This window comes from Brachyhypopomus gauderio, unplaced genomic scaffold (assembly GCF_052324685.1).
Source record: "Brachyhypopomus gauderio isolate BG-103 unplaced genomic scaffold, BGAUD_0.2 sc46, whole genome shotgun sequence".
NCBI lineage: Eukaryota > Metazoa > Chordata > Actinopteri > Gymnotiformes > Hypopomidae > Brachyhypopomus > Brachyhypopomus gauderio.
The window spans coordinates 1,684,472-1,710,607 of NW_027506872.1; the positions used below are offsets into that span (position 1 = coordinate 1,684,472).

Here is a 26,136-nt window from a genome sequence, read left to right on the forward strand (position 1 = left end):
GTTAGCAACAACCGAGAGGCCACTTCAGTCGTCGCTTTAAGTCATGCTGGTATTAAAAAATATTTTGTAGGTATTAAAAAGGTATTAAATTCAACTTAAGAATCTCTGTATATACCCTGTCCAAATTTTGGTTGATTTGACATGGAATGACCCTACATTCAGCTAGGCCTCAATACCAATCTAGACCGACATTCTGTAAATGATCGTTACAGCACGTCAATCTCACACTATCCATTATTAGGCAGAAAGTACCCTATTTTCTGGACTATAAGCTGCTACCTTTCCCCCCACGATTTGAACGATGCGGCTTATACTGAGGTGCAGCTTTTCTGTAGATTTTTCTTCACCCATCTGGGGGCGGAGCAGAAAGTGAATCAGGTGGTAGGTCAAAGTTGTAAATCAAAGAAGAAAGTACTCATTTTCATTTAGCACATGCAAGCAGCAGGAATGACGAAGAATTTTGTGCCAAATTCCGCGTCCCCTTGTTTGCACACGCATAAAGACACTACAGAGACAGTTACAGTGATTATAGCTTAGTTCATTGAGCACTCTAGTTTTGTCCTAACTAGATATTTATGGTCAGAGGGGAGTCGGAATTCGACACAACACCGGGTGAAAGCCAAAACTGTCGCACATGAAATGCTACAGGCACCGTTCAGAAACTGATCAGTTCAGTTAAATGTCCCCATTTAACGATAAGGTTAGAGACTGAAAAGTCCATCTTAAAGCAGTTTTTCATCGTTAAAGCATGACCCTAGATTTAGATACGCTTTGATCGTAAATACAGTATAGAAAAAACTAACAATGTTCTCGTGCGTGTGTACAGCGTGAGAAAGAGCGATCACGTTGTCGAGATGGGCTGCGGTGGAGGCTGCGCTGCCTTAGCTTATCGTACACAACAATCCACTACACTCCACTACACTCCACAACACCCCACAACACTCCACAACACCCCACTCCACTACACTCCACTGTGCTGCCACTGCTCCTTCGCGCACCGTGCAAAAAAAAAAAAAGTCAGTCGTAACTCTGGTCCGTTGTTAACCAGACCCGTTGTATTCAGTTCAGTATATGTGGCTTATAGCCTGGTGCGGCTTATACAACATTTTCCTTTTTTTTTTTACTTGGTAGGTGCGGCTTATATTGAGGTGCGCTCTATAGTCCAGAAAATACAGTATATGCGCTTCGTGACAGACACATATATGATGTCATGGGTAGCTCAGCTCTTCAGAAGAGCGTTTAGAGCCCATGTTACCTTATGATCTGCGCCATGTTGGTCAGAGGAGTGGAGGCAAAAGGCAGGAAGCCAGTGTGCTGCAGACTGGACCAGACCTGACCAATCAGAGAGCAAGGGTGGACAGACAACAGGGTTAGGATGAGTTCACTACACATTCATATTTGGACTGGCTAGTTCTAGAATGTTGCTTTGGCCCCGCCTACCTTCCCAGGTTGTCGTGCAGCAAGTACAATGAGGCAGTTGACACAGGAAGCAATCACATCCACAGGAGGATTTATTACAGAGGTCAACCTGATAATCACAAAATCAATAATCAACCAACTACATTTTTAAAAATAGTCTGAAATATATATATAGATATATTATACAGCAACCTGCTTCTTCATACACATTCATATTTATCTGCTCTGTGTGTTATCCACACCGTTTTCACATTATAATAGTGATATCAATCATTATCAGTGCATGTGCATTAGGATTTGTGTGTAAGAGTGTGTGTCTGTGTGTGTGCACGTGTGTGAGTGTGTGTGTGACTTCTGTAACAGCATGTAGATACGTGAGGTGAGGATGCGTGTGTAAGTGTGTGTGTGTGTGTGTCACCTCTGTAACAGCATGTAGATACGTGAGGTGAGGATGCGTGTGTAAGAGTGTGTGTGTGTGTGTGTCACCTCTAACAGCATGTAGATATGTGAGGTGAGGATGCATGTGTAAGAGTGTGTGTGTAAGAGTGTGTGTGTGTGTGTGTGTGTGACCTCTGTAACAGCATGTAGATACGTGAAGTGAGGATGCGTGTGTGAGTGTGTGTGTCACCTCTGTAACAGCATGTAGATACGTGAGGTGAGGATGCGTGTGTAAGAGTGTGTGTGTGTCACCTCTGTAACAGCATGTAGATACGTGAGGTGAGGATGCGTGTGTAAGAGTGTGTGTGTAAGAGTGTGTCACCTCTAACAGTATGTAGATATGTGACGTGAGGATGCATGTGTAAGAGTGTGTTTGTAAGAGTGTGTGTGTGTCACCTCTGTAACAGCATGTAGATACGTGAGGTGAGGATGCGTGTGTGAGTGTGTGTGTGACCTCTGTAACAGCATGTAGATACGTGAGGTGAGGATGTGTGTGTAAGTGTGTGTGTGTGTGTCACCTCTGTAACAGCATGTAGATACGTGAGGTGAAGATGTGTGTGTGTGTGTGTGTCACCTCTGTAACAGCATGTAGATACGTGAGGTGAGGATGTGAGTGTAAGAGTGTGTGTGTGTAAGAGTGTGTGTGTGTGTGTCACCTCTGTAACAGCATGTAGATACGTGAGGTGAGGATGTGTGTGTAAGAGTGTGTGTGTCACCTCTGTAACAGCATGTAGATACGTGAGGTGAGGATGTGTGTGTAAGAGTGTGTGTGTGTAAGAGTGTGTGTGTGTGTCACCTCTGTAACAGCATGTAGATACGTGAGGTGAGGATGTGTGTGTAAGAGTGTGTGTGTAAGAGTGTGTGTGTGTCACCTCTGTAACAGCATGTAGATACTTGAGGTGAGGATGTGTGTGTAAGAGTGTGTGTGTAAGAGTGTGTGTGTGTCACCTCTGTAACAGCATGTAGATACGTGAGGTGAGGATGCGTGTGTGAGTGTGTGTGACCTCTGTAACAGCATGTAGATACGTGAGGTGAGGATGCGTGTGTAAGAGTGTGTGTGTGTGTGTCACCTCTGTAACAGCATGTAGATACGTAAGGTGAGGATGTGAGTGTAAGTGTGTGTGTGTGTAAGAGTGTGTGTGTGTGTGTCACCTCTGTAACAGCATGTAGATACGTGAGGTGAGGATGTGTGTGTAAGAGTGTGTGTCACCTCTGTAACAGCATGTAGATACGTGAGGTGAGGATGCGTGTGTAAGAGTGTGTGTGTGTCACCTCTGTAACAGCATGTAGATACGTGAGGTGAGGATGTGTGTGTAAGAATGTGTGTGTGTGTGTGTGTCACCTCTGTAACAGCATGTAGATACGTGAGGTGAGGATGTGTGTGTAAGAGTGTGTGTGTGTGTCACCTCTGTAACAGCATGTAGATACGTGAAGTGAGGATGTGTGTGTAAGAGTGTGTGTGTGTGTAAGAGTGTGTGTGTGTAAGAGTGTGTGTGTGTGTGTGTCACCTCTGTAACAGCATGTAGATACGTGAGGTGAGGGGCAGCAGGCAGTCAGACACAGTCCAGTCTGTACTGATGATCTTATGGAGCAGGTCCAATATGGGCTTCACTCTCTCACAGTGGGTCAGCACATCTACACACACCCAAACAAAGTGAGTAAATGTAGTGTGTGTGTGAATGTGTGTGTACGTATGTGTGTGTGTGTATACGTATGTGTGTGTACGTGAGTGTGTGTGTACGTGTGTGTGTGTGTGTGTGTGTGAGAATGTGTGTGTACGTATGTGTGTGTGTGTGTGTACGTATGTGTGTGTGTGTGTGTGTGTGTGTGTGTACGTGTGTACGTGAATGTGTGTGTATGTATGTGTGTGTGTGTGTGTGCGTGTGTTTGTGTGTACCTGCGGTGGAGACCACATGAAGCAGCATTTCCACCTCACAGGTGAAGAGGGTCCAGGAGCTGTAGGAGTAATCCCAGCGCACCACATACCCCTCCGGCCCCACACACACCTGTCCATAACAGCCCTGGGGCATCCGCAGGTTAGTCTGTCCCGCACCTACACACACGCACGCACACACACACACACGTAGCAGGAATCATACATGAGACGAATAAGACCACCATTAATGTGAAACCTCCTCAGACACCCCCCTCACCCCGCCCCCAGCCCAGACCCCGCCCCTCTACAACACCCCACCCACTGACCCAGCGGGTAGAGTAGCTTGGGGGTCTTCCTGCGCCACAGGGTCTCGTCCTCTCGGAACAGAACGTCGGTGGGCTTGTGCTTGTAAACCTCTGTGTAGACGGACATCTTATCCAGGAATGTGTACACCTGAGAAAGGGGGTCAGGTCACAGGACAGGTATTGGGGGTGAGGTGTGTGTGTGTGTGTGTGTGCGTGCACGTGTGTGTGTGTGTGTGTGTGTGTATGTGTGTGCCTGTATATTAGTGGTGGGCCGTTATCGGCGTTAGATAATGTGATACTCTTATCGGGCGATATAAAAAATATCACCATTAATCTATTCTTAAAGTTGTGTTGGGAGCTGGGTCAAAATAGGTAAGCAAACTGATGACATTCACCTTGATTCATTAGAATTAGATAGATTAGAAATTCACCGGTTTAGCTCGGGTGTATTTCTAACCAAATTGCAAAGTAAGGTTTATACTTGACGCGTTGCAAGCAGTGCGAGGGTCCGCGCGGTGAAAATGACGTAATCGCGGTTGCTCCGCTTGTGCATGAGGGCCTCGCGTGCTGGCGATTCGTGAGGTCGTGCACCTCTCGAATTTTGTAACTTCGCACGCACCGCGCTTCAGCGCAATGAACAAAGTCATGTTTGCAGGGTTCATACACCTTTATAAGGTGGAATTCAAGCACTTGTACGTCACTTTCAAGGTCCATTTCAATAATTCCCAGCACATTAAACCTAATTAAGTTAAATATTTATACATATACTCGAAATAATTTGCTTTTTAAATCACATTATTTAATGGTTGTTTATTTTCAAAACGCCCAATCTTAACGTCTTCACGTTCTCTCATGTTTCGTCCTGGAATTACAAGAGTCTCATATTTGTTAACGTAATACAAGAGAACTGTTCAGTCAGACAGCTATTTGTTGTGAAACGAATAGTTACAATTTCAAGCATTTTCAAGTACTTTAGCCTAAATTCCAGCACTTTTCAAACCTGAAACACAATGCAACATTAAAATTAGTCAGGTAAATGTTCATTATCATTTTTGAGGGGTGTTTCTTTATACTACCACATTGTTTCGGAGAACACTGCAAAGAACGTGACGGACCAAGTATAAATGCCTCCGCCATTCGTGCAGGTTCGCGAGAGGTGTGCAGAGTCGCGCGCTACGGTCACTTGTGAAAGTATAAGGTCGCATCTTACAACTAAAGTGTTGCCCTCCATTTATGAAGACACTAAAGAAATTGTTTAAGATATTTTGTAGGATAGAGTTTAGTTTGTTAAGGCTCTATTTGTTCTATTATTTTGTTCATGACTGTTCCTGTATTTTTTTATTATTTATTTTATGTTGCACATTGCTGCTACCAAAAAAGCCACAAGATAGTGACCTCTCATTTTTGTTATTATCTGTTTATTTTTGTTGTTTTCCACTAAGATCAAGATTGTTACATTTATCTTAATTAAATTATTTAAATTTGACCATTAGGGCCTAATGTGGTGTATTACGGATCACTTGTATCACTTATATCAAACCCAACTTTTGAAATAAGATATTGTAAATTTAGACTAATCTAAAACTGGTGTAGGCCTCTCTGCAAAAAAAAAAAATCGTGTCGTGACCCTAAAATCGGAAATACAATCGACACCCCTAGTGTATATGTATGTATGTGTGTGTGTGTGTGTATGTATGTATATTAGGGCTGGGTATTGATTCAAATTCCAAGAATCGATCCGATTCCGATTCTGAAGATTAAGAATCGATTTTTTTCTATTTAATCCGATTTAATCGATTCGATCCGATTCGATCCGATTCGGGGTTTAGTGTTATTAAAAATGTATTTGAGCTGTTTCCTGACTGTGTACAGAAGCAACATGTTAAAGCTAGTATTATATTGATATTAATCAGCAAATAGTTACTGGTAGTTGGTAGTTACTGATGGCTGGAAGACTGGTGAAAAGGGTCATCATAAATCTACCTTCAAGAAAGGTAATCCAGGACAATAAACAGAGGACATCTTTGAGGTGTCTATATCTGCAACAGTGGGCTCCTACTGGGACACTAACCAGTGCATTATTATTATGATTGAAATAATTAAGAATTCACCCAAAAGCTGTTGCTACCAAATGCATTTTTATTTTAAAAGTGCTCACACTTAATAAACTGAAAGTATAAAATGTAAACGTGTATTTTTCTTTAAAGTGAGAATATAAGAACAGAACTCTCACGTTACGGTCCCCGACCCCTCCGTTTTGGGCGTGTTAACGTCGTCTGCGTCTTTGGGCGTGTTAACGTCGGTGTATCTCCGTGGGTGCGGGTGCGTCTTGTGATAGTCCTCACCTGTGGCTCGTCTCGTAATCACGTGGAGTTTATGTGGTTTGTCTATTTAATGTGCGTTCGCGCAGCGTCCTGTGCTCGTCGTTGTTTGAGTCACACATGTTCTATGTAAACGTGTTTTATGTGCACTGTCTGCGCTTCGGTAAATGTAATAAACGTAACGATTTGGAAAGTGCAAAGGATTCTGTCTCTTCCATCACCTTGCGCCCAACGTTACAAGAACATTTTAAACTTTTTTTAAACTGTAAAAACACTGGGTAAATGGTCAGTGACACGGACTAACTGTAAATAGTCACTGACACTGGATAAACTGTCCTTCTGTTTTTAGATTTCCGATTTGACTATCGTCGTTACCGGCACTGTCCGACGCCAAGTCGTTTTACAGTTAGTTAGACCGAGCACACCTGCGTGAATTCAGTGACGAGGCGGGGGTAAAAGTTCACTAAAAAATCGATCTTTGGACGTACGAATCGATAATCAGATCATCATATGCGAATCGATTCTGAATCGGAAAATCGATTTTTTCAACACAGGCCTAATGTATATGTGTGTATATGTATGCGTGCATGTGTGTGTGTGTGTGTGTGTGTGTGTGTATACCCTCTTGGCTGTAGACTTGTCTGCCAGCAGTGCAGTGAGTAACTGCAGTAATGCTGTGGTCTTATAAGGGAAAACCCCCACTGCAGAGTCCAGAATCATCTCCAGCCCTTCATTAGGCTTCTGCAGGCCACACACGCAGGGGCAAAGGTCAAAGGTCAAACCAGATGGGCCCTCATATTGTTCTTAATATATGTGTGATTGTGAGACTCACCGACTCCCAGAAGAGTTCAGCCAGACTGGGAGCTGCTAGAACTTCACACGCAGCACTGATCAGGTGCTAGAGAGAGAGAGGGAGAGAGAGAGAGGCAGAGAGAGAGAGAGAGAGAGAGAGGGGGATAGAGAGAGAGAGAGGGGGAGAGAGGGGGAGAGAGGGAGAGAGAGAGGGGGGAGAGAGAGAGAGGGAGAGAGAGAGAGAGAGGGAGAGAGAGAGAGGGAGAGAGAGAGAGAGAGAGAGAGGGAGAAGGGGAGAGGGAGAGAGAGAGGGAGAACGAGGGAGAACGAGGACAACAGTTATTTGATTTTACACCTCATACTTTATTTAGCATAAATCCAATAACATCGGTCTAAGATTTAGTGCTATTTTAATCGGTAACTGTAGAACAGGCTGTGTGTAACATAAGATGATGTAATGCATATGTGTGTGTGTGTACGTGTGTATGTATGTGTGTGTGTGAGCACGCGCTGACAGTGTTGTACCTGCTGGCTGCCCAGTGTGTCTTCTTCAAAGGAGGTGACCACAAATGACAGGAGTCCATAGATACACATACGTGCTGTGCTGGCAGTGCACTGGAGAGAGATAGAAAGAAAGAGAAAGAGAGATAGAAAGGAAGAGATAGAGCAAGAGCGAGAAAAAGAAAGGGAGAGAAGGACTTAAGACTGTAAATGTCACGTGTTCTAACCCTTAACACACGTGTCCTTCCCTGTGAGAGGGAACCTCCCTTTATCAAAACCATGTTCTGCGTGAAAACGTGTCCATTTCAGACATCACCATGGACAAATCAATCATGATAATAAATTGTATTTATATTGCGCTATTCAAAAGATGCTTACAATAACAGGTATGTAAAAGACAACACTGGACATACAAACACAGAACACGGAACGCTAGCACACAGCATGAGCACAAATGAGACACGATTATGTTTGAGGTAGATCATGCTGAGATATGCTGAATGTTGGACCAGAGAGGGATGAGAGTTCCTGACTGGAGGAGCATGTCTGGAAAACGTACGACGGCCACAGCTGGTGGAGGCTGGTGGAGACGAGTGAACAGCCTGGTGGAGGATGGCCTGAGAGAGCAGGTGGGGTTGTGAGGAAGGAGGAGGTTGCATAGGTATGACGGAGCAAGTTTATTTAAAGCTTTATAGGAGAGTAGGAGTGTTTTAGATAGAATCTGATCTTTTTTACAGGGAGCCAGTGGAGATTTTGAAGAGCAGGTGGTAACATGACGGCAGGAGCGAGTACGAGTAAGAAGATGAGGAAGAGGATGGGAACCACGTGGAGCCTGTGAGGGGAGGAAGAGCTGATGCAACACAGAAGAGAAGCAATAATCCAGGAGATTACAGATGAAGGGGGGAGCGAGGGTTTCAGTGGCAGGCAGAGGGTGCGACGACCTCACTTTAGCAATGTTGCGTACGTGGAAGAAAGACGTTTGAACAATAGACACCCAGATGAGAGGGGACAGAGACACGATGGTATCGTAACGCAGCGTTATTGAGGATCGACTTGAAGACGATGAGTACGAGTTCAGATCCGACAGTGAGAGAATGCAGAGGGAACCAGAGTCCACACACGTGAGGAGATCAGTAACCATCTTTACTACGGTTTTCAGTGTTGTGGAAGGGCCAGCAGATAGTGACTCTAGCGGACTGAGAGTTTCCAGATGGTTCTAGAACTGACCGGCAACAGTTCTTTAGCCAGGAAAGAGAGATTAGAGATAAAACGGAAATGACTCAGGGCTGATGAGCCTAAACCAACTTTTTTTGAGTAGAGGAGTGAGAGCAGTAATTTTATAGATTGAAGGAGCATTAGTTAACTCAGTGGTTCCCAAACTTTTTCTGTCATGCCCCCCTTTAGTAGATGAGAATATTTTTGCGCCCCCCCCCCCCCCATATTGACTAGGGATGCACCAATTCACGTTTTTCACTTCCGATACCGATTCAGATATCTGAGGCTTAGTATCAGCCGATACCGATCCGATACCGATTTGATAGAGTAAAACAGTGCTGAATCGACTTAAAGCATTTTTTTTTTTACACAGACATAGGCTACTGAATTACAAGTTTATTGAAAACTCTGCACCAGTATAGCACACTTAAACACACATAAAACATGTAAAAACAACACAACTTGCATTTGTTCAGTCAGTGCAATTATGAATATAACATTGAATGTAAAATAAATAATACCAAAGAACCTGAAACTGATAAAAACAATAGGTTCCACAACTTTGGTCAAACATGAAAAAAATAAACTGCAAGAAACCTTTGAAATGGTTCAAGAATTCTAAATATAATTTAAAATAAATAAGGAGATGAAATAAGAGAAACAGCAATACCTATGTGGCTAGTTTGCTAGCGCAGACATCACGCAGAGCACAAAGCATGTAACGGCCAGAAATATGTGTACTGTCTCTTTAAGGGAGCGAGTTGAGCGCACGTATGGAATATTGTTGTTTTTTTAGCTTTCTGCCGTAGACCGACCCAGACCACTGTTCTTTATTTTATCTTTATTTTATTTCTGTAAGTAACGCATTCAATGAGCTTTGGACAACTCACCAGTTCATGTATGAACAGTCAAGTAGTGCTTGAGCCCAGGTTTATTTTGGTCAATCAGCAAATAAACGGACTAAGTGGAATAGCACCAGCGCGAGTACGAGTCAGTGATTCACCTCTCCTCTGTGTGCTTCGTGTTTCACTCGTCTGTTAACTGTCCAAGTTCACTTCTATCTGGGTCAGAGTGGATATTTAAGGTTGAACTAACTCCGAAAAACGTTACAAGCATAGAATTTGACTGAATAGATCTGTTTTTATGGATCGGTCACATTGTCACCGATACCCGATCTAGAATTTTTTTCAGATTTTAATATCGGAATCGGTGCATCCCTAATATTGACACATGTGCACATGTTTTGCTTCCAAGCTCCGCGCCCCCCCTGCAATAGCTCCGCGCCCCACCTAGGGGGTGCGCCCCCCACTTTGGGAACCACTGAGTTAACTCATTACCAAGACAAATAGCCTTCCAGGCTTATCAACAGTCCCCAGCCTTCCACGTAATAGGCTTTTTTCCAAGATCAACAATGGTGGCTATTAAGAAATGGTTAACTAAGTTAATGGTTACCTTATTGTTATCTTAATTAACAGAGAAACATTGCTGCAGTTTTTCTGAAGACATTCTGAGAAATCTCTAAGAACGCTCCGTTTGCAGGTCCATGTAGCCGTAACGACTGAGGGTCATCTTGGTGTGCGGTGAGGGTACGTGTGGGGTAATCGTGGTGTGCGGCGAGGGTACGTGTGGGGTAATCGTAGTGGGCGGTGAGTACGTGTGGGGTAATCGTAGTGGGCGGCGAGGGTACGTGTGGGGTAATCGTGGTGTGCGGCGAGGGTACGTGTGGGGTAATCGTGGTGTGCGGCGAGGGTACGTGTGGGGTGATCGTGGTGTGCGGCGAGGGTACGTGTGGGGTGATCGTGGTGTGCGGCGAGGGTACGTGTGGGGTGATCGTGGTGTGCGGCGAAGGTAGGTGTGGGGTGATCGTGGTGTGCGGCGAGGGTACGTGTGGGGTAATCGTGGTGTGCGGCGAGGGTACGTGTGGGGTAATCGTGGTGTGCGGCGAGGGTACGTGTGGGGTAATCGTGGTGTGCGGCGAGGGTACGTGAGGGGTGATCGTGGTGTGCGGCGAGGGTACGTGTGGGGTGATCGTGGTGTGCGGCGAGGGTACGTGTGGGGTGATCGTGGTGTGTGGTGAGTGAACGTGTGAAGGTCGTGTGGCGCGTACATTGTTGGCCGTGTTCCCCAGGGCCCGCAGCATGTCGGTGAGGTACTGGAACACCCCCAACTGGAGCGTGGTGTGGCCCAGACGCCGGACCACCACCGCGCCCTCCACCGGCTGCAGCGTGTGTCTGAGCAGCACCCAGGCCAGCAGCACAGGGCCATGGTGACAGAGGTCACCCAAGGTCAGCAGCATCTGGTCCATCTCCTAGAGAGACGGAGAGAGAGACGGAGAGAATACTGTATGATTGCATCATCTTTAATCTTGCTCTGATGCTATTTTAGTCCGAGTACATTCTGTCCAATGGCAGGAAATGTAGGAGATATTTCTGTCTTTCATTTTTGGCTGTGCAGCTTACACTCAAATCCCAATTTTGTGATAAACCTTCTACACAGCCACAACACCCCTAAAAGTAACATCTTTCCTGACACCCTTAGTAATCAGCTGTATAATTGGTAAACTCGGTAATCAGACGATGAACTGTATTACTGGTAATCTTAGTAATCTGATGACAGACCTTATTACTGGTAACATCGGTAATCAGATGACACAGAATTGGAAATCTTGGAAATCAGATGAATATTGAGTATTGAGTGTCAGAGCACAGATGACTTCTGCGCAGTGCTGTGTGTGTCCTGAAATGCGCTCCATATGGACCAGTCACTCTCGGGTTCCACCACAGGAAGCGTAAAGCTTCGTAGTTGCTTTGTTAACTCAACACAACTCCATGTGCTTGGTGACACTGTTACTTTAACTCAACACAACTCCATGTTCTTGGTGACACTGTTACTTTAACTCAACACAACTCCATGTGCTTGGTGACACTGTTACTTTAACTCAACACAACTCCATGTGCTTGGTGACACCGTTACTTTAACTCAACACAACTCCATGTGCTTGGTGACACCGTTACTTTAACTCAACACAACTCCGTGTGCTTGGTGACACTGTTACTTTAACTCAACACAACTCCGTGTGCTTGGTGACACCGTTACTTTAACTCAACACAACTCCATGTGCTTGGTGACACCGTTACTTTAACTCAACACAACTCCATGTGCTTGGTGACACCGTTACTTTAACTCAACACAACTCCATGTGCTTGGTGACACCGTTACTTTAACTCAACACAACTCCATGTGCTTGGTGACACCGTTACTTTAACTCAACACAACTCCATGTGCTTGGTGACACTGTTACTTTAACTCAACACAACTCCATGTGCTTGGTGACACTGTTACTTTAACTCAACACAACTCCATGTGCTTGGTGACACTGTTACTTTAACTCAACACAACTCCATGTTCTTGGTGACACTGTTACTTTAACTCAACACAACTCCATGTTCTTGGTGACACTGTTACTTTAACTCAACACAACTCCATGTGCTTGGTGACACTGTTACTTTAACTCAACACAACTCCATGTGCTTGGTGACACCGTTACTTTAACTCAACACAACTCCATGTGCTTGGTGACACTGTTACTTTAACTCAACACAACTCCATGTGCTTGGTGACACAGTTACTTTAACTCAACACAACTCCATGTGCTTTGGTGACATGTTCTGATGTGAGAATGCTTTGAATTGGTCATTGCTAATTGCATTACCTGGTTGTTATGGAGCTGTATGAGGTGTAGTCGGTACAGGTGGAGTCTGCGTTACCTTGGTGATCTCATGTGTGCTACAGAGCTGATGCTGATTGGTCCGGTCCTCTAGTGCACACTTATGCAGGAAGTCAATATCCATCCCCTCAACCAGAATCAGACAGCTGAAATAACTACACACACACACACACACACACACACACACACACACACACACACACACACACACACACACACACACACACACACACACACACACACACACCAAACTAACTGTGTGAGTTTGTGTGTACATATTTGACCAGAATCAGACCGGTAAAATAAAGAGTCTGCTTGCTCATGTATCTGAGCGTGCGTGCACATGGATATGTGCATATGTGTGTGTGTGTCAGAGTATGTGTGTTTGTGTGTGTGTGTGTGTGTGTGTGTGTGTGTGTGTGTGTTTGTGTGTGTGTGTGTGTGTCAGAGTACGTGTGTTTGTGTGTGTGTGTGTGTGTGTGTGTTTGTGTGTGTGTGTGTCAGAGTACGTGTGTTTGTGTGTGTGTGTGTGTGTGTGTGTGTGTGTGTGTGTGTTTGTGTGTGTGTGTGTGTGTGTGTGTGTTTGTGTGTGTGTGTCAGAGTACGTGTGTTTGTGTGTGTGTGTGTGTGTGTGTGTGTGTGTGTGTGTGTGTGTGTGTGTGTGTGTGTGTGTGTGTGTTCTCACCCAATCCGGTCCACCAGAGTGTCCATGCTCTTGTCCACGAGGTGCCTGTTGGTTTGTCGTTTTCCAAAGCCCTGCTCCTTAAAGAGCCGGGCAAAGGTCAAAAGGTCGCTGGGGGGCATCTCGAAGTAGGCGTAGTAGAGGAAGAGAACCTCCAGGAGCAGTGCCTGCTCCCTCAGACACTGCGTGAACCAGCGGGACACCTGCCTCTCCGTCTACGCCGGGCAAGGACAGACAGACGTGCAAAACTGGACATAAGCCAAAATCTGGCTTTCATGCTCGGGAGGGGAGGAGCCCCCCTAGACAGAGGGGAGGAGCCTCCCTAGACAGAAGGGGGATGGAAGCCAATCGTGAGAGAGGAACGGAGCCTCACCATCAGGTTGCCGTGGGTCTCCCAGGTCGGGGCTTCGGCGCTGAAGAGATCCTCAAACTGCTGCTGGTAGTTGGACACCAGGTCCTTCTCCAGCTTGGCCACACAGCCAGCGTACTTCCCCTGCACAGCCACACAGCCTCGTCAGCTGACAGCCCACCGGCCAATAGCAGAGCTGCCCTTGAGTGATGGATGGACCCTTACCCTATAGGGATGCCTCTCATCCTGGAAGTAGGTGAGGAGGAGGAGCACACAGCGCAGAAGACACACCCTCTCCTCATAGTAGTAATCCGCTATCTGAGCCCCAGACACAGAGACATGAATCACCATACTACCTTCACACATGGATGTAGTTTGATTTGAAACACGTGTGCTGAGCCCAGATAGTAAACATGAGGCCCAAGCAGACCGCTGGAGCGGAACTGTGAGGGGTAACCCTCCACGCGACAGAGCTGGGACCCTACACACGTGTCACACGCCTCATGCATGTCACACGGGGGCAAAGTCTGAGCTGCATTGCTGTTAAAACGTTTGTCTGTGTGAACGCTGCAGATTCATCAACACGCCCACAAAACTCTGAGCAATCACAGACACAATCTGTCCTGTTCAACGACCTATCAGTGAGTGAATTTGAATGCTGCAGCCTCCTGTGAGCATTACAAAGATCCTCAGTGTAATGATAATTAAACATATACCACACAGTCCTTGCAGGGACAGACAGGCAGGAACAAAGACAGTCAGACAGACAGGTGTGACCTTGAGCAGTAAGGCCTGGCTTTGTCTCTCGTCCTGGAGAACTGTCTTTAGGGTGTCCCGGGTGCCTCGGTAATCCTCTTGCAGGTAGCATTGCAGGATCTGCACACTCTGTTGTTCATCCAGACCCTGAGACAGACAGACAGAGACAGACTTGCATTATCCGAGCTCGTCTCTTTCTGGCTGTATCTCAGGTTATTTTGAGACTAGCCTGTTTCTCCTGGGGGAAGGACACTTGTATGAACAGCTAACTCAGCATAGCAGCATCTGCTAAACGTCTAAATCAAGTACACTCTCAGAGGCAGGTATCATGACTTTGCCCCACCTGCTGTTTCCACCCTGCCGGATGTGTGTGTGTGTGTGTGTGTGTGTGTGTGTGTAAGGAGCTGCAGTGCTTACCAGCAGCTTGCTGATGCGTAGCCCAAAGTCTTTAAGAGGCTGGGCTACGTCTTTATCCGCCTTGAGCTTCTCTGCTGAGGAAGAGCTGCACACAGGAACAGCCTCATGACATCAGCAGTGACACCACACAGGAACAGCCTCATGACATCAGCAGTGACACCACACAGGAACAGCCTCATGACATCAGCAGTGACACCACACAGGAACAGCCTCATGACATCAGCAGTGACACCACACAGGAACAGCCTCATGACATCAGCAGTGACACCACACAGGAACAGCCTCATGACATCAGCAGTGACATCACACAGAACTGCAAACACTGCAACGTCAGCAGTGAGACTTTACAAAATTATATTCAATTACACAAACACCATCTTCGACACTACAAACCAACCACACTGAAATGCTATAATACCAAATCTATCTGACTTTTACACACTAAAACAAAATATCACTCAACTTTCACTAATCATTATTGGCTGTCCCCATCAATGGATGCTACAAGGCTTGTAAGCTGGTATATACAGCACGGGGGCAGCCAAGGAGCTTTGCCTTAACTACATGGTTACATAACTATTCACCTCCACACCTTAGCTGTTGTTAGTTCAATGAAACAAACTGCCCCTTTAACGCTAAACCGAAGCACATGTGGTGGCGTCCAGCGCAACGGGGTGGTGTTGGGTCTCACCTGGGAGGTTTGTAGTAGGACAGGCCCTGCAGAAGACGCTGCCCGCTTCGTTCCAGCTCCGCCTCTATCTGCGCCTGTCACCTCACACAAACGAGAGTGAAGCCCGTCAGAGCCGCGCACTGGGCCGCAGCTTTAAACCACCAACACCGAGGCGCTTCTTCCTACACTAGGTTGTTAATAGGCCTGTGTTGAAAAAATCGATTTTCCGATTCAGAATCGATTCGCATATGATGATCTGATAATCGATTTGTACGTCTAAAGATCGATTTTTTAAATTTAAATAATTTTTTACATTTCCCCCAGTGAAGTTTTACCCCCGCCTTGTCACTGAATTCACGTAGGCGCACTCGGTGTAACTAACTGTAAAACAACATGATGTCGGACAGTGACGGTAACGACGATAGTCAAATCGGAAATCTGGATTCAGAGAACTAAAAGGAAAAAATACCCTCGACAAAACAAAAGCCATTTGCAAAACATGCGGAATAGAAGTCAAGCATTGCGGAAACACTACCAACCTGAAAAATCACCTGCTGCGGCATCACCCCTACCTCAAGCTAGAGCCACAGCAGATGAAGCTAAGAGATTCGTTGACACTGCCAGCTAATTCGGGGGGGGGGGGGTATAATGGACAAAAAAGAAGTATTATATCTAGTGGTGGGCCGTTAACGGCGTTCGTTAATTTGATACTCTTATCGGGCGATATAAAAATTATCGCCGTTAATCTATTCTTAAAGTTGGGTTGGGAACTGGGTCAAAATGGGTAAGCAAACTATGATGACTTTCAGCTTGATAGTTTAGCTCGGCTGTATTCCTAACCAAATTGCACAGTAGGGGCGAGAACGGGTTTTTAAACCTGTGAATTACAAATCGTACGTGTTTTTACATGGATGGAGCCACGAAGTCGCCAGGTTTGCTTCATGGAAAATTCATTTTTAGGAACGTAAAGTGTTACCGGAGCGGAGCTCGGAGCGGTCGTTTTCTGCATGGTCCTAGCGCTAGATTCGTCGCTATTTAAATATTTCTTTTTAACCGTTAAAACTGCAGAGGACCAAAACCGGCTTTTGAAAAAGATCCCCACCAAATTACGTCCGTGAGGTTAAATGTACTAAATGTTGGCTTACATTTCAAATATCATGTTTAGCTGAATAAACATGTTATTTAATGTACAGTATGTAGGCTTACAAATTCATGTTTAACTGAATAAACCGTTGAACACGAGTAGCCTACATTTTATTGAGCATGTTTTTCTTTTCTTCAAGTATCAAAGTAGAACAGCTTCCTCAAGCAGTCATTGATGCATTTTGGAAACAGGAGATGAGCCCCTGGTCTAATGCACCCTCTGTATTAAGAAACCCTATCTCAAAAACTGACTTTTAGTCATTACTTGGGTAGCACGCATATGAGCCATTTTAATATAGATTAATCTAGATTAATTTCAAGATTTCAGTGAGATTAATCTAGATTAAAAAAATTAATCTATGCCCACCCCTAATTATATCGCAATCGATCGATCGCCAGTAGTTGGCGAATTAGTAACTCATGTGAGCGTGTGAAGACAGTCAAATGCATGTTTTCCACTACGTTGGTTTTAAAAGTATTAGCGGCTCGCTAGGCTTGTAAACAAACCGGGCACCACGAAGATGGAGCAGTGTGTCGCCCTCAGAGCTGATGAGGTAACCGGGCCACGACACACACCGTTAGTGCAGGTGAGAGTGGACCGGCTGGGGAGATCCATGAAACCAGGCAAAGAGCCGTAGGTTGGCCACTCCTGCCGTAGGCGTCCACTGTTGCATACAGACACCTCAATGATGTCCTCTGTTTATTGTCCTGGATTACCTTTCTTGAAGGTAGATTTATGATTACCCTTTTCACCAGTCTTCCAGCCATCAGTAACTACCAACTACCAGTAACTATTTGCTGTTTAATATTGATATAATTCCCTACTAGTTTTAACTATAATACTAGCTTCTCTACACAGTCAGTAAACCGCTCAAATACATTTTAATAACACTAAACCCCCGAATTGAATTGAATCGATTAAATCAGATTAAATCGAAAAAAATGTATTCTTAATCTTCAGAATCGGATCGATTCTTGGAATTTGAATCAATACCCAGCCCTAGTTGTTAATCGTGCAGCCTCCAATACATAATGAAAATGAATATAATGTGCATACTGTCACTGAAAAACAAAGGTTTCAAAAGAAAGAGCGGTGCGTGAATGGTGGGGAACGTAGTTTCTGAGAAAGGGGGTCTACTAACCGGTTCCCGCAAAGCAGTCCTCCCCAGCAGGATGGTCCACAGCTCCCGACTGCTCCTGCACAGATTAAATCAAATCAAATCAAATATATTTGTATAGCGCTTTTCACAACACAAGTTGTCACAAAGCAGCTTTACAAGTTTTAACAATCATATGGGTCCAAATCCCTAATGAGCAAGCCAGAGGCGATAGTGGCGAGGAAAAACTCCGTATGATGGTGGGGAATAGGAAGAAACCTCGGGAGGACCAAGACTCAAAAGGGAACCCATCCTCCATTGGGCGGCCCGTTAACACACAAATTACACAAAAACAAATTATACAGATGAATACACAAGTCACAAACAAATCACACAATCAGGCTAAGTATAAGGTAACTAGAATGAACTAGAAAGTTCTGGGTGTTGATATTATCAATGTAAATGTCTTGTGATGAACGCCAGGTTTTCATTCCGTGTCGGAGTGATGATACTGTATTGTAGGCTCCGACTGCAGTGTCTGCAGTGATTAGTGTCAGCACAGCACACACTTACAGCACATGCACCATTAGGTCAGTAGCGCAGTCTGCCGCAAGCAGGAACTAAACACATCAACAGATCTTCACTAAACACGTCAACACTTCTTCCCTCTTAATACCCCCTACCACTGTGAACTGCACTAAACTTTCAATTACCAGCCATAAGCTACTATATTGCACTATTGTTCATACTTTACACTGGTACTGTTATTCCCTCTTAATCCCCCATCACCACCCTTGTATTGCACTATTGTCCCATTTCATGTCTTTTGTCAAACATATGTTTACTCTGTACAGATATTGTTGCACAGTTATTGTATCACTCTCCTATTATTGATAATTTTATTTTTACTTCAGTGTACATTCGTTTGTTTTTTATGCTGAAACTTGGGAAGGAGAGTAACGTAATTTAGATTCTCTGTATGTCCTGTACATATGCAGAATTGACAATAAAAACTACTTGACTTGACTAAACACGTCAACACTCCTTCACTAAACACTCCTTCACTAAACACGTCAACACTTCTTCAATAAACACGTCAACACTCCTTCACTAAACACGTCAACACTTCTTCAATAAACACATCAACACTTCTTCAATAAACACATCAACACTCCTTCAGTAAACACGTCAACACTTGAATGAATGAATGAATTGTTCAACTTGTATAGCGCCTTTCTAGAACCCAGGGTCGCTTTACAATTTTTATACAGATACAACTCTTGCACACCCAATCACACACCGGCGAGAAGCAGCAGCCAATCACACACAGCGTACTCTCAACTGGGATCCACAGCCCCCTGGGGGGCTGAATGGGGTGCAGGAAGGGGAGAGAGGACAGACCCTAGTGGCAGAGCACCATCCACCACTGGGCATACAAGCACACACACGTTCAAGCACACACACTCAGACAACTGCTTTTTTTAATGGACATGAAGAGACAGACACACAGTCAGGGAGAATTTGTCAGGGAATCAGGGAATGCCAATTTACCTAATCTCCATGTTTTTGGACCCCGGAGTAAACCCACGCAGACACGGGGAGAACGTGGAAACTCCACTCAGATAGGGACTCGAACCCAAGACCCCAGTGCTGAGAGGCAGACGTGCTAACCACCAAGCCACCGTGTTGCCCTTCTTCAATAAACACGTCAACACTTCTTCACTAAACACTCCTTCACTAAACACATCAACACTTCTTCACTAAACACTCCTTCACTAAACACATCAACACTTCTTCACTAAACACTCCTTCACTAAACACTCCTTCACTAAACACATCAACACTTCTTCACTAAACACTCCTTTACTAAACACGTCAACACTTCTTCACTAAACACTCCTTTACTAAACACGTCAACACTTCTTTAATAAACATGTCAACACTTCTTCACTAAACACTCCTTCACTAAACACTTCTACCTGAGGTCGCCAGAGACACTCATAGCTGTCTGTATCAACATCAGGAAACACTCGAGCTAACAAAACGTCCAGATTATAATGTTAAGAGGCAATAAAAACCGGAACGCTGGGTTTGTGCTCACGCAGATTGGTTTATTTAACACACTGTGGTTTAGCAACAAAGTCAAGTTAGCAAAGTTAGCTAACGGCTTCATGTTAACGCGACAAAACTTAGTAAACAACTACACTGACTAGCACGCTAACATCATCAGACGGTGGTGGGCGGCATCTTTCATTATTGCGAAATCTCTATGTATGTATAAATATATATATATATACAGTACATATAGTGAGCCAAGCGAGGGAAGTCCCAGAGGGGTGAAATAAAGAGCGGTTCATCCCAAACTAGCTAGCCTAGCTGTGCAAACGCTGCTTCATTGTTAGCTGAACTAGCAGGCTAGGCTAGGCTAGGCTAACGTTGCTATTCAAATGTGGCAGCACGTTCCCTCCACATTGTGGATATGAAATTATAGAAACAGACCAAACTAAAACGTAAGACACCTTTATAACTCGACAAGGCACTGGAAGCCAAACACATAAACATATCAACGGATTATAAACACATACAAGGTTTAATGCTTGTTTTAATTAAGTTTTGTTTCTTTCATTTACCTGACACACATCTCTAAGTCCGCCATCTTCGCCCCGCACCGCGACCAATAGCAGCGCGCAGCGGCATCACGTGACATATCGACTCCTTTTTTGCCCCTAAATAAAAAACAGGATGCAATGAATAACTACGCTTGGGATAATGTAGTTTTTTAATTTAAATATTCGTTTATTAAAAATGTATATATATATATATATATATTTTAATCGATTTGGTACCACGTGACTGAGCTGTCAAATATGGCCGCCCCCACCCGTGTATGATACGCGACGGTTGATTGGGAGGAATAGACACAGATAACACGGTCCCGGTCCCGGTGTGGCGGTGTCACAGATAACACGGTCCCGGTCCCGGTGTGGTGGTGTCTAACAGCTGCACACGGACACACTGGTGAGTTTCGTCGCGATTTAGTTATTCATTCTGCATCATTTCTATTAGTTGCAGTGAAACGATTGTCATTGTAGTTTTAGACAAATATCCTGAATCAGATTAAGGGGGGGGGAATAGAAAAATGAATACTTTTGATCAAAGGAAAAGCAGAGGTGGCCCTCCGCCCTGTAGTGCAGCCCTGTGGCGTGGCTGGTGTGAGCTGCACATGAACGTCAGTATGGAGACATCACGTAGTTCTCACAGTGACCTCGTCATTTCAACATCAATCTCGTCCGGATAGTTTTAGTGGTGTGTCCTTGATTATACATCTGTGCTTCGACGCTGAATGACCACTATCTCCTTACTTCCCTTTTGAGATGTCCAGTTAGTTTGGTGAAAACCTCCTAAGGTCCCAAGACCTCCAATCCGTTCCTGCAGCCCAATGTATAATAAATAACAGTGTAATTCTATAGCTGGTGTTGATCGTGTAGTGCTGCAGGGTGCGGTATGTGCAGGTGAGTCTGTCCCCACACTCACACGCCTGCTTCAGCTTCCTGTTAAACTGCGAGCATAAGGACAGAAACGACCTGAATTCCCCAGACACCGAACCGAAGAGCTCTGCACTCACCACAGCGCTCACATTTCTGCTTTCTGGTGGAGCTGCAAAGCGTGAGCTATTCTGAATGGTTTGGCAGGAGCTCACCGGTACAGAGTTCAGGGTGGAGAGCGGATTGGTCCAGTCAGCACAGTTTGTGTCGCCTGGTTATTGCAAAACCATCGTGTTGATTTCCTACGGCGAGTCTGATTGCGTAAACTCAATGTCTCTGTGTCCAGGCAAGTATTAAGTCTTTTGGTCAGAATGACTTTAGACACTCTAACCTTTGACGGTCTGACATTTAACAAAAAACGAGTGTGGAATGTGGTCTGTTAATATCAGTTTTTACTGGGGAACAAGATTAGGTCCTACACTGTTCACAGTTGAAACAAGGACACCAAATGTCAGTGATGGAAAGCACAACTATGGTGTAGCACCCCTGTTGTGTGTTTTTATACAGTAGCGCCATCTCGTGGAGAGTACTAAGAGCGAATGAGTGAGCTGCTTCATGTCTAAAAAGAAAAATCTAAATTTAATAGGAAAAAATCAGACGTAGATCAGATATAGAAATAAATACAAAGAAAATATAATTCAAGTAAAAGTACACCAAGTTTACACAATGATATTACATCCTTATAAAAGTTAAAGTTAGGGTTAACCCTAACTATGATTTTACACTATGAAATGAAACGAAATGTTCCATAATGTACTTGAAATGAAATGTACCTATTATAACACATCCTATAACGCTGTTGCATTGGGAAACTAAGTGTTTATAAACTTGTTCTGACTCTGTGCAGGCGCCTGAAGGGAGATGATTGTAGCTGGAGGGTGTGATGTGGATACTGGTAAACTGTTTCTGAAAACCGGAACGCTGGGACGTGCATAAAAGTCATTTCTGTCTGGGAAGTCGGTGGATCTCTTCACGCGCACACACACACACACACACGCGGACACACCCATCCCTCCGCCATGCAGACGGACCCTGTGCTGGTGGAGTCCCTGGTGGTGTTCTCCATCGTGCTGTGCGTTCACGTGGCCGTCTGGAACCAGCTGTCCTGGTGCTGCATCGCGCTAGCCATCCAGGCCTTCTACGTCCAGCACAAATGGGACCGCCTGCTCCGCACTGGCGCCGCCGTCTTCCACTTCCGCCCCTCGGCCAATAGCGGCGTCCTACCGGCCAGCATGCTCCTCCCCCTGCTGGGACTGGCCCTGCGGTGCCGCTGCATTGCCGTGGGCAACGTGTACTTCGAGCGCTTCGCCATGGTTGTGACGGTGACGGGCATGATGTTGGCGCTGTTCCTGTCGCTGATCGCCCTGGGCGTGACGCGGCCCGTCCCCACCAACACCTGCGTGATCGCCGGCGTGGCCGCCAGCGCCATCTTCTACACGGTCAAGCACACGCTCACCGTGTCGGAGGTCATCGAGGTGCTGGAGGTGCTCCTCATCTTCGTCTACCTGAGCCTCATCCTCCTCTACCTCCTGCCTCGGTGCTTCACGCCCGGCGAGGCGCTCCTCGTGCTCGGTGGCATCAGCTTCATCATCAACCAGCTCATTAAGCGCTCGTTGGGTTCGGGGGCGGCCGGCGCTGACCCGCTGCTCTTCCTCCTGCCCGTGGCGGTGGTGGGCTGCGTGTTGCTGGGCGTCGTCTTCGCCCTCCTCTTCCTCTTCATGGAATCGGAGACGTGGGCCGCGTCCGCCTTCTTCCACACCATGACTGCGGTCCTGGGTCTGGGCTTGCTGGTGCCCTGGCTCTCCCTGCTCAGCCAGCAGCACCCTGTCGCCTGGCTCCTCCTCTTCCTCACGCAGAGCCCCGCCCGCCTCTGGCTGCTGGCCTACTGGGCCGTGCTGACGCTGGCCGCCGTCGCCGTGGTGGCGCGGCAGAACGGGCGCCATGTGGGCGGGGCCACAAAGCCACGGGCGTCCTCAACGGTGAGGAAGTACTTCCACCTGCTGGTGGTGCTGACCTTCGGCCCCGGGCTGGCACTGGACCGGCCCCTGCTGCACCTGGCGGCCGTGGCCTGCCTCACGGTCTTCCTCTTCCTGGAGCTGGTGCGCGTCTTCCGCATCCGGCCACTAGGGGCGCCTCTGCGACGCTGGCTGGCAGTCTTCCTGGACGAGAGGGACGCGGGGCCCGTGGTCCTGACGCACATATACCTGCTGCTGGGCGTGTCTCTGCCCGTCTGGCTCTCGCCCGGTGCCTGCACGCCCAAGGGGGGGCTAGCGGGGGCGGGCGGGCTGGTGCCCTACGCCGGCGTGCTGGCCGTGGGTGTCGGCGACACGGTGGCGTCCGTCTTCGGCAGCGCTGTCGGCGAGATCCGCTGGCCCGGGACCAAGAAGACTTTTGAGGGCACGGCAACGTCAGTGTTTGCGCAGGTCATCGCCGTGGCTATTTTCTTGATCGCTGATGGCAGCATAAATCTAAACTCCAGTTACTCGTGGGTAGTGGGTTCCATCGCCATGGTAGCTATGCTGGAGGCGTACACCTCGCAGATCGACAATCTGCTGTTGCCTTTGTACCTGTATGTCCTGCTGCTGTTGTGAGCATGTGAACACACCAACACAACTACTCACCTGACACAGGTTAAAAACACACACCTGAATAGTTACACAATCACAACGCTACACAAGTACATAGATAAAAACCTTCAATGGATGCAAATGTTTTCTTGTGCTGACGCAAAATGTTAAAAGGCACCAACAGCTTTGTATGTGGGGAATATAACTGGGAACCCTGAGGGGCTGTCCGTTATGTGCGCTTCATTTCAATTATTGCTAAACCAAGAATGCCTCTTAGGTTAGTTGTCCTTACAAGCTGTTATTTATAAGTGAAACATCATTCAGAAAAAACAGAATAGGATCTGTAGTACGAGTAGTAATTGGGCCAATACCAACAGAAAATGCATGGAGTAGAGCGCAGTCAGCTGGGAAGGCAGGATGCATATGCCTGAAGCCTCACAGCATTGTCCTTTGTCGACACTTTGCTAACGCCAATGGTATTGTTCAGGAATATGGCAGTCGTCTGTTTCCACACGATGTTCCATTTGGGGCTGTGCGGGGGGTGGGGGGCGGTCTTCTGACAGTCTGTGCTGTAGGAAAATAATTTGAAACCAAGTTCTGATCTGTTAGCTGGTATTGGCTCGTTTGCAGTTAACATCTGTTCCGAGAACAAGAGTATTCAAAATAATTAATTATTCTCCATCTGCATTTGTTTCTTAATCTGGTTTGATCTGACCTAAAAGGCATCTTGCATGTGAACCATGCCATTAAAGAGATTTATTTCTGAAAAATATAAACAAGTAAGCAGTTATGTTTAGGAGACATTTCAGTTCATACTGAAAATTCATCTTTAGTCTTATGGATTGGTTGTACAGTACAGTACTACTTAACAAATTGATACATTTTCTAGCCCTTTAATAATCACCAAACACAAAATTGTCACTGCAAGTAAATAAACAAAAACTTAGACTTTGGGATATTTACAATGCATACTGTTCTGGGATACTTACATTGTATACTGTTCTGGGATACTTATAATGCATACTGTTCTTTTATATTGATGAGCATCTCTGATTTATCCCCATTTTCAGTCTTTAGCAAGCAGAAATATGCATTGATATTGCCTTTGAAGAACACAAATATCTTTTTTTTACAAATATCTTGAACCTTGTATTGTAATTCTAATTATTGAATATGTGTCTGTAATCCAAAAAAAACAATACTGATTTGTGCGGGGTTTTTTTCTTTTGTTTTTTGCCTTGCTTTTGGTATTTTGAAATGTACAGTCAACTTAAGGCAGTCAGCAATGTTTGTGTACAGGAGTACCTCCAGTAGGGGGCAGTATACACGGCTCTCATTCCTTTGTATAATTTTACTGTTCGTTCCATGGCTCTGATGCCACCTTTGAAATATCTCCACTGTGATTCAGGACGAGCATGTTCAAGCTTTTATTAAATGTTTTCAGAGTAGATTTGATGTTTGGTTGTTTGTGTTTTATTTCAGCATTCATAATTTTTGAAACATTCATTCCTAATGTAGAATCTCTCGCCCTGAAAGCTCAATTGAATTTTACTTGTGATGTTTGACTGATTTGTTCATTTTGATTGTATTTTTTTCAAATAAAGTTGTTTTTGGTCCAGTATGACAATGTCCCTCCTAATATATATGATTTTAGTTTGGAAGTCATCCATCTAAATCAGGGATGTCAAAGTCAAATACACCGAGGGCCAAAAAACCAAATTTGCTACAAGCCGAGGGCCGGACTGGTTCAATGTTTATTAAAACATATTGAAATGATTGCACATAGCCTATTGAACCAAGACCTAACACAGTGTATATTATTTAATGCTTAAACGAATAAAGCAATACTTTCTTATGGATCTGTCAGTAATTTCAAGTGAAAACATTTTTCAACAAACAGATAAAAACAAACTTCCTTCAAAGTTAAAAAATCTAAATCAAGTTCGGCTCCGAATCCGATTTTTAATTTAGCTATTTTTGTTTGGATCATCAAATAAAAAACTGAAAAATACAAGAATCCGTGTAAATCCCTGTATCATTCGTTCATTTGATATTCAACTGAAAATCAAAATCGGAAAATCAAAAACTATTCATTATTTTGTTTTTCGTTTTGAATATAAAAACAAAAAAACAAACCAGGCTTGTATTTTTCAGTTTTTTATTTGATTGACTAAATAAAAAATCGGATTCGGAGCCGAACATGATTTTGATTTTTTAACTCGACCCATTTGTGTGCCCCGGAAGTTGTTTATTCTTCGTGGTCTTCGTTTGACTGTGGTAAAGTTGGTTTCACGTTCGCATATTCGGAATTCTTTC

The 26,136-nt window shown here is 45.2% G+C and overlaps 2 protein-coding genes across 2 annotated transcripts in view; one reads left to right on the plus strand and one right to left on the minus strand.

Moving 5' to 3' along the window:
- The window catches only part of nup188 (nucleoporin 188), a 42,120-nt gene extending 21,706 nt beyond the window's left edge, over positions 1 to 20,414 (minus strand). The window contains exons 1-18 of the mRNA XM_076986290.1: positions 20,339 to 20,414; positions 17,754 to 17,808; positions 15,490 to 15,563; positions 14,799 to 14,883; positions 14,403 to 14,528; positions 13,851 to 13,943; positions 13,650 to 13,769; positions 13,280 to 13,491; positions 12,635 to 12,749; positions 10,975 to 11,175; positions 7,677 to 7,766; positions 7,192 to 7,257; positions 6,981 to 7,100; positions 4,060 to 4,186; positions 3,755 to 3,910; positions 3,366 to 3,492; positions 1,441 to 1,528; positions 1,256 to 1,332 (exon numbers count right to left, since the gene is read on the minus strand). Of these exons, the coding sequence (XP_076842405.1) occupies positions 1,256 to 1,332; positions 1,441 to 1,528; positions 3,366 to 3,492; positions 3,755 to 3,910; positions 4,060 to 4,186; positions 6,981 to 7,100; positions 7,192 to 7,257; positions 7,677 to 7,766; positions 10,975 to 11,175; positions 12,635 to 12,749; positions 13,280 to 13,491; positions 13,650 to 13,769; positions 13,851 to 13,943; positions 14,403 to 14,528; positions 14,799 to 14,883; positions 15,490 to 15,563; positions 17,754 to 17,808; positions 20,339 to 20,364 (1,958 nt within the window). The 5' untranslated portion in view covers positions 20,365 to 20,414. The remainder of the gene's footprint in view (positions 1 to 1,255; positions 1,333 to 1,440; positions 1,529 to 3,365; positions 3,493 to 3,754; positions 3,911 to 4,059; positions 4,187 to 6,980; positions 7,101 to 7,191; positions 7,258 to 7,676; positions 7,767 to 10,974; positions 11,176 to 12,634; positions 12,750 to 13,279; positions 13,492 to 13,649; positions 13,770 to 13,850; positions 13,944 to 14,402; positions 14,529 to 14,798; positions 14,884 to 15,489; positions 15,564 to 17,753; positions 17,809 to 20,338) is intronic.
- Positions 20,415 to 20,571: 157 nt separating this feature from the next.
- On the plus strand, positions 20,572 to 25,441 carry dolk (dolichol kinase). The gene is made up of 2 exons (XM_076986371.1): positions 20,572 to 20,726; positions 22,101 to 25,441. Exon 2 carries the CDS (start codon positions 22,273 to 22,275, stop codon positions 23,842 to 23,844), a length of 1,572 nt encoding a protein of 523 aa, XP_076842486.1. The 5' UTR covers positions 20,572 to 20,726; positions 22,101 to 22,272; the 3' UTR covers positions 23,845 to 25,441.
- Positions 25,442 to 26,136: the final 695 nt, after the last annotated feature.